The sequence below is a fragment of the Bison bison genome, unplaced genomic scaffold (genome assembly GCF_000754665.1).
Source record: "Bison bison bison isolate TAMUID 2011002044 unplaced genomic scaffold, Bison_UMD1.0 scf7180017864335, whole genome shotgun sequence".
Taxonomy (NCBI): domain Eukaryota; kingdom Metazoa; phylum Chordata; class Mammalia; order Artiodactyla; family Bovidae; genus Bison; species Bison bison.
In genome coordinates, this window is record NW_011494907.1 from 716,682 (window position 1) to 723,495 (window position 6,814).

Sequence of the window (6,814 nt, forward strand, 5' to 3'; positions counted from 1 at the left end):
ATCACAGCCTTTCTTTGACCAAAGGAGTGGTCTAGGAAGAGGGAGCCAAGGCCACCCGATTCTGCTGAGCAGAGACTCATTGCAGAGAAAAAGCTCTTCCATAATCAGTTTAGAATCAGTTGGATCAGATTCCTCTCTCTGGAGGTTTCATGGAGGCGTGCTGACGCATTCATTTTAAGGAGAGCCATCGCCGGTGACTGCTTCCTTGCTCTCTCTTTACGGGGCTTCCTCACGTGGGGAAGGGGGATCTCCAGGACCCTCCCTTTGCACTTTATTTATGGCTTTTACTATTACTTCTCTTTTCATTATCCCTTCAGGCTTTCTTGGCCCTTTAAAGGGCCCCTGCTTCATGAACTGATGATGACACATGTTGATACATCATCTGTTCCCGTCCGTCCGGTCAGAAAGCATCTGGGAGGCAGGCGGCGTGGACATTAGTCTGCGCTCGAGCATGGCCGTGGGGGCGTGGGCTGCAGGGAGCTGCTGAGGTGAGGGCCCGGGTCCTGCCTCACCGCACGGAGGGGGTGCAGTCACAGCTCACCCGCGGGGCGACCCCAGTCCCCCTCGTGCCAGATCGGTATTTCCCAGTAGCCGTGTTTGTTGGATCTGGGGTCCCTCTAGGTCGATGTTCCCGGCTTTTCTGCCCCCAGAGAAGTCAGGGCATGTTCTCTTCTGCTTCTTTGATGCAAATCAGTCCTGGAGCAAGGTGTCCATTTTCTAGCAATTGGTTTTGACACCTTCTTACCTTGACCTGCTTTTTGTTTAGAGAGCATTTCTTGAGCGTTTACCATGAGATCAGCAAGTTAAGAGTATTGAACACGGGAAACAGTCTGAGTTAAAAATCCTTGCTTTCACGTCTCCTCTCTGGATTACTAGCCTTGCTCACCAGATAACGGGTGTTACAATAATTAAAAAAAAACAAAAAAACAAAAAAAGAAGAGGTAGGCAGAGGCAGAGTATGAAGATAAGCCGCGGTTGGGTGACGCAGGACCCCTCTGGGTGCGGTCCGAGCATCTGTCACCTTGCTCTGGTGCTGGTTTTGCAGACATCTCCGTGCGTTAGCACTCTGCAGGCCCTGCCTTGGAAGAGTACTCAGCCGCTGGGCATCAGTTATACTTTCATAAAACAGAAAGAGTTCGACTTTTTAGAAACTATAAATTACCGTACAAGTGTTAATTATTAGTAGTCCCTGTTACTGTTTTTAAGAAAGAAGCTAACAGATTTTCCTTGAGCAGAATGTCTTCTTTCAGAGGTAAATCTGAGGTGGGTTATTCATTCAGCCAGCTGAATCTGGCTTCTTCCCCCAGGCCACAGGTTCATTATCCGTGTCTCTAGTGACATTAGGGGTAAATAAGTGTTTGCACAGAGGCTTGTAGGATGTTAGCTGCCTCCCTGGCCTTCTCCTGTTAGATGCGTGCCCACCCCCTGCACCCCATTTTCAGTTACAGGTAGCCTTTGCCATACCGGAACTGTATTAAATATTTCTGCATGTTTTCTTTTCCGTTAACACATCTTGCTGGTGCCCGTGTCTGATTTCAGCCCCAGCATCTCGGGTCTTGGACTCAGAGCAGCTTTACGAGTTTGGTGCCAGAAGAGCTGGCCAGTGCTGCCACAGACGTGTGCACAGGTTGGGGTGGGGGTGAGCACGGGGTTCAGAACACTTAATCTCAGCAAGAGCTTCCTTTACTGGGTGGTCTGTAAATGTGCGTGTTTTCAGTGGACCCTCTCGCCCGCAGTGTTTCTTTTCGTTCAGTGTATAAGAAGCTGCAAAGCACAGAGGGCCTGTGCCACTTGACACATTACTGACTAAGGACTTACTAGTGCCAGAGACGTTAGTTCCTGCAGAAGTCCCCCGGTCAATAAGAGTAAAAATGTGCATTTAGCATCGTGCAGACCGTTAGCCGTTTTGTTCTCCTTCCTCTTAGTGGCCTTTCTGTCAGTGAGTTGGGCGGGGGGACATGACTCGGCAGGCTGCAGTCCACAGTGTTACAGTCAGACACAACTGGAGCGACTTAGCACATGTGACTTGACTGAAAAAGCGGGGTATTAACTACCAGCACCGTGCTGGAAAGTAGACCCCACCCCCAGCGCCCGCTGCCCGGTGATCCCTGGGCTTGTCTGCAGACAGCATGGCCTGTGCGTCAGAACCAAGAGGTGTCACCCGCACGCTGGACGCCGTGGCTGCTCCCCAGGTGGGTCCAGTGTAAGGGGGAAGGCAGCAGAGGGGGTTCCCCGTGCTGTTTCTAACGGCAGTGGCAGCCGCTCCATGCCAGGAGGGGCATCGTTTCTAGGCGTTCCTCCCCGACGACTCCTCCCTGCCCGTGTCTTGACCGTGTCTTTGCCTCTCGTCTCTTCCCAGCGGTACCTCAGGGACTTTTTCAGCGTGATGCTCCAGTCGGCCACGTCCCCGCTGCACATCGACAAGGTGGGGCTGACGCTGTCCAAACACACCGTGTGCGAGTTCTCGCCGTTCTTCAAGAAGGGCGTCTTTGACTACAGCAGCCACGGGACGGGGTAGGACTGGAGATGGAACCTCGCCACACAGTGCCTTCTCATCCGAGCAGCCCCCGACCAGGGGCCTGGACCCCTCACCGCCTCCTCCGAGTGCCTGAGCAGAGCCGGGCCGCGCTGGCCACGGTGACACTGAGGGGCGGCCGCCCCTGCCCCTCAGGGTGAATGCGGCCTTCTCGTTGTGTGCAGAGCCTATCCTGGAGGCTCCGTCACCCTGGGCCCCTGGAGCCGAGCCAGCCCGGGGGCTTCCCTGGTGGGTGGCTGGGCAGACCTCCCCAGTGACTTCGATCTGGTTTCCCCTTTCACCAGAATACTCTTATTTTTTTAATATCCCTTCCATGTGGCTGGCTGTATCCCAAGAAAAGCATTTTAAATTATTTCATTGTATCTTCCTTTTTCCCCATTTGAGGCTGAACTTTTTGTATAATCCCCTAAGCACCGATGTTTACACAGAATTTCACATTCTGCAAAAGGGATTTTCAGTCCAATCATAACTGGAGTCTTCCATGCTTGACACATTGGATGTAGGTTACATCAGCTTCTATAAATCCATTGAAATAGGATATTTGTTTAATCTTGAATATTCAAGAAGTTTTTACCAAATGGCTGTCCTGCACGTTCAAGCTTTCTCTGCTAAGCACAAAATGAGCTCCTCATTGAATGCATATTTTTAAACATTTCGTTCACATTTTTGTTACTGAATCTACTGGATCTTAAGCTGCAAGACTAGAATTTACTGTAGTTTATTAACGATCCCTTAAATTACTCAGGACTTAATGTAGCATCGCACATCCATGTACAAGTAAAACTGCTTTGTTTTACTAAAGAGAAAAATATGAGAAGAAAAAAAGATATATATGGTATATATTGAAATGTATATAATTCTACCTATAGATTTATATGTGTACACACTCCTGTATGATAGTTATATCAAAATATATAATTCACATGAAATTTATTAAAGGTATTTGCTTTTTTCAAGATTTAAATGGAGCTGCTATCAATATTAAATGAAGTTATGGAATCCATCCTGTAGCTTAGTTTATTTTAAGCTTGTGACATGATCATTCCTCCTGGTCTGTTTAAAAATTTATCTAATGTGCTTGGAAAGATACACAATGTATAATTTAGCATTTGTTTTGTGGAAGATGCGCTTACAGTAATGATTGAAGTCACAAATGAATGGGTAACAAAACAGGCCTGCATTCAGTCTTCTGGAAGATGCCTGTGCAACAGAGCTCTCCAGTCTGAAAAATGTATATTCAAAGATGCAATTATCCTGATAAGAGGGGAAATTATTATTGTACTAATTAGATATCATAGTTTAGCATGAAAAAAAATGAGGACTTTTTTTTTTTTAATTGCTGCAGGAAACTTCGTATTGAGTGCTGTTGTGATTACAGGCAGAGGTTAGGGGTAATTACTGCTAGGAAATTTAAACCTAGAGATTAAAGGATAAAAACTGAGAGATGATATCAGGTTAGCCAAAAACTTCATTTGGGTTTTTATGTACGACGTCCCCTTTTTGCTGAGTAAACTAAATGGTTTTCTTCAACTGACCAGGTCACCTGTCTCCTGCCCTTTTGGACCCGTACTGGAAGCCAGGCTCATGGCAGGTGTCTCACTAGGATCACACAGGGGACATGACAGTTTGACAAGAATAAATAGACGTGTGTTAGTAGGAAGCACAGGAATCAGACAATGCTTTGATTCCAGTCCTCATCTTAAGGCGTCAAGTTGAGGGTGGAAATCCTGGTCGGTGCTGGGCAAAGCTGGCTGTAACACATGGGCGTCATTTCACTTCTCTGAACCTCAGTCCCCATCTGAAAATGACACTGTTGCACAGGGTGACCTCTAGGTTCTCACCTAGCCTAGGGTGACAGGCAGAGGGACCGTCACCACTGTATGGATGCAGACTTCTAATCGGACTCAACAGCATCTTAATCTGAGTAAAACTTGAAGGAATGCTGGCAAGCCAGTGAAAAGTCTCCTCAAAACAAGCGATGAAATCCCTTTCTGAGACGAAGAGAAGACACACGACAGAGATATCTGTCTCTGGTGATAAAATGGAAGCTTCATTAATTTGGACTAATTCAAAGGAATAAAAGAAGGCCAGCAAGTATCTATCGTATTACTTTCAAGTGTGTCAAATAACAGGTATGCTGCACTGACCGCTGAAGGCAGTTCAGAGTGAAGTGCCACCAATTTATAAATGCTTTTGTAGTCAGTGGGACAAATCTAAGGCACTTGAACAGAATCCTTTATTTAGGATGTTTTAGCATGTCCTCCAGAGACGGCAATGGCATCCCACTCCAGTACCCTTGCCTGGAAAATCCCATGGATGGAGGAGCCCGGTAGGCTGCAGTCCATGGGGTTGGTAAGAGTCGGACTCGACTTCTCTTTCACTTTCACTTTTCACTTTTATGCATTGGAGAAGGAAATGGCAACCCACTCCAATGTTCTTGCCTGGAGAATCCCAGGGACGGGGGAGCCTGGTGGGCTGCTGTCTATGGGGTCGCACAGAGTTGGACACAACTGAAGCAAGTTAGCAGCAGCAGCAGCATGTCCTCCAAGGTCTTGCTTACACTCCAAAATATGTGCACCAAACTTGTGTGTAACCACAGGTAGTAGAGTGCCCTTCACCCTGAGTCCCACCCAGACCTTGTTTCTAAGCTAGAAAAATTCCAATTCAGCCTTGTGATTAACTTAGTCAAGTGATACGAGGTCACGCTGCCTCCTTAATGATGGACGTCTAGGAGATTCCTGGCCCACAATGCAGAGACGCTCTGAAGATTCATGAACCAGGGCACTGGGCCCTTCTGTTTATGTTTGTTGGCGGGAAGAGCTCAATCTGTTCCCGACTCAGAACTCTAGACAGCGTCTTTCAGACTCTGAACAGAAGCTTTCAAAGCCTAGTGCATCCATGAACTGGAAATGTAGCTGCTATGGAGATGCAGTTGCAGCCCCAGAGCCGGGCCACGTTGCTGATCTGGGGTCAGCTTTTGCCTACGGCAGCCCTCCCGCGTCTCCCCGGATGCATCTCCTAGCGCACGGCTGTGCCTGGCCCACTGTTGCCTCCGGTTCGCTCCTGGAGACGGGGAGCTGCGCGGCATCGTGACGCGGCTGCTTAACACTCAGTCTGCACCCACCACAGGCGACACTCATCCCCTCCAAGAACACGCAGGTAACAACGTGAGAGATAGTATTCCGTGACATACTGCTTTCAAAGGGTGCTGTTGGAGAGGTTTTGAAATGGACCCTCTTTTACATTGCCTAAAATGGCGCCTGGAGGTTTCGTGAGTCCAGAGTTGAACGTGTCTGCCGCATGAGACCTTGTCCCTCCCGTGTTCCTACACACACCGCAGGAGTGGTCCACACTTTGTTCCTGGAAAAGAGTAAGGACAGCTAGGTAAAAGAACTCCGTGGCCAAATCCAATGCTTCTATTATATGCACATCACCACAGCAGGTATTGATGTTTTGGTAATACTAAAGAAAGACCACTCATCTGAGGAGACTCATTCTTGACAGATTTAGCCCATATACCGTTCTTTGTACAACAGGGCTCTTTCCACCAGCAAAAAGAGGGGTCTGACTGTTGACTTTTTTGTTTGGTTTAGAGTGCTTTTTCCAACGCTAATATAGTAGGTGAAAAATTACTCTTTGATGATGCTCATGTTGTGAATTTTGCACATACAGAGTTATTTCCAAGTTGAAACAAATTACCTAATTCTTAACTGCAGATTTCTAAAGCATCATATTTCATATTGATCCCATGGTGGTACCTGAGAGTTAGCAGGGCAGAGTTGGAACTGGTGGGGCTGATGCCTTCAGAAGCCTCCTGCATTAAGGAATCCAGTAGAACTAGTTACATGTAAAATAGCGGGAGGGACATAAAGGCAGTTGAGGGACCCGAAGGGTTCAAGGATGTGAGTTTACCCCTGTTCCCTGCAGATAGCATTTGCACACACTTGTAACTGTGGAGTTACAGAACTGAGTTCTAGCTTCTAAGGCCACCCCCTGCCTTTCTAAAGGGTCTGCCCTCTGTGCATCTCTTGCTGAATGACTAAATACAAAATACCCTTTTTAAAAATTTTTGTCGGAGTGTAGTTGTTTTACAGTATTGTGTTTCTACTGTACAGCAAAGTGAATCGGCTATAGGTATATTTATATATCCCCTCTTTTTTGGATTTCTTTTGCATTTAGGTCACCACAGAGCATGGGGTTCCCTGTGCAAAATAGTAGGATCTCATCAAATATCTATTTTATACATAATATCAATAGCATATATTGACATATATTGTC

At 47.1% G+C, this 6,814-nt stretch overlaps 1 protein-coding gene across 1 annotated transcript in view; it reads left to right on the forward strand.

The window, feature by feature from the left end:
• Positions 1-3,538, forward strand: part of KIF16B (kinesin family member 16B) — a 270,569-nt gene extending 267,031 nt beyond the window's left edge. Inside the window, exon 26 of the mRNA XM_010854070.1 lies at positions 2,360-3,538. Coding sequence (XP_010852372.1) covers positions 2,360-2,518 — 159 coding nt within the window. The 3' untranslated portion in view covers positions 2,519-3,538. The remainder of the gene's footprint in view (positions 1-2,359) is intronic.
• Positions 3,539-6,814: the final 3,276 nt, after the last annotated feature.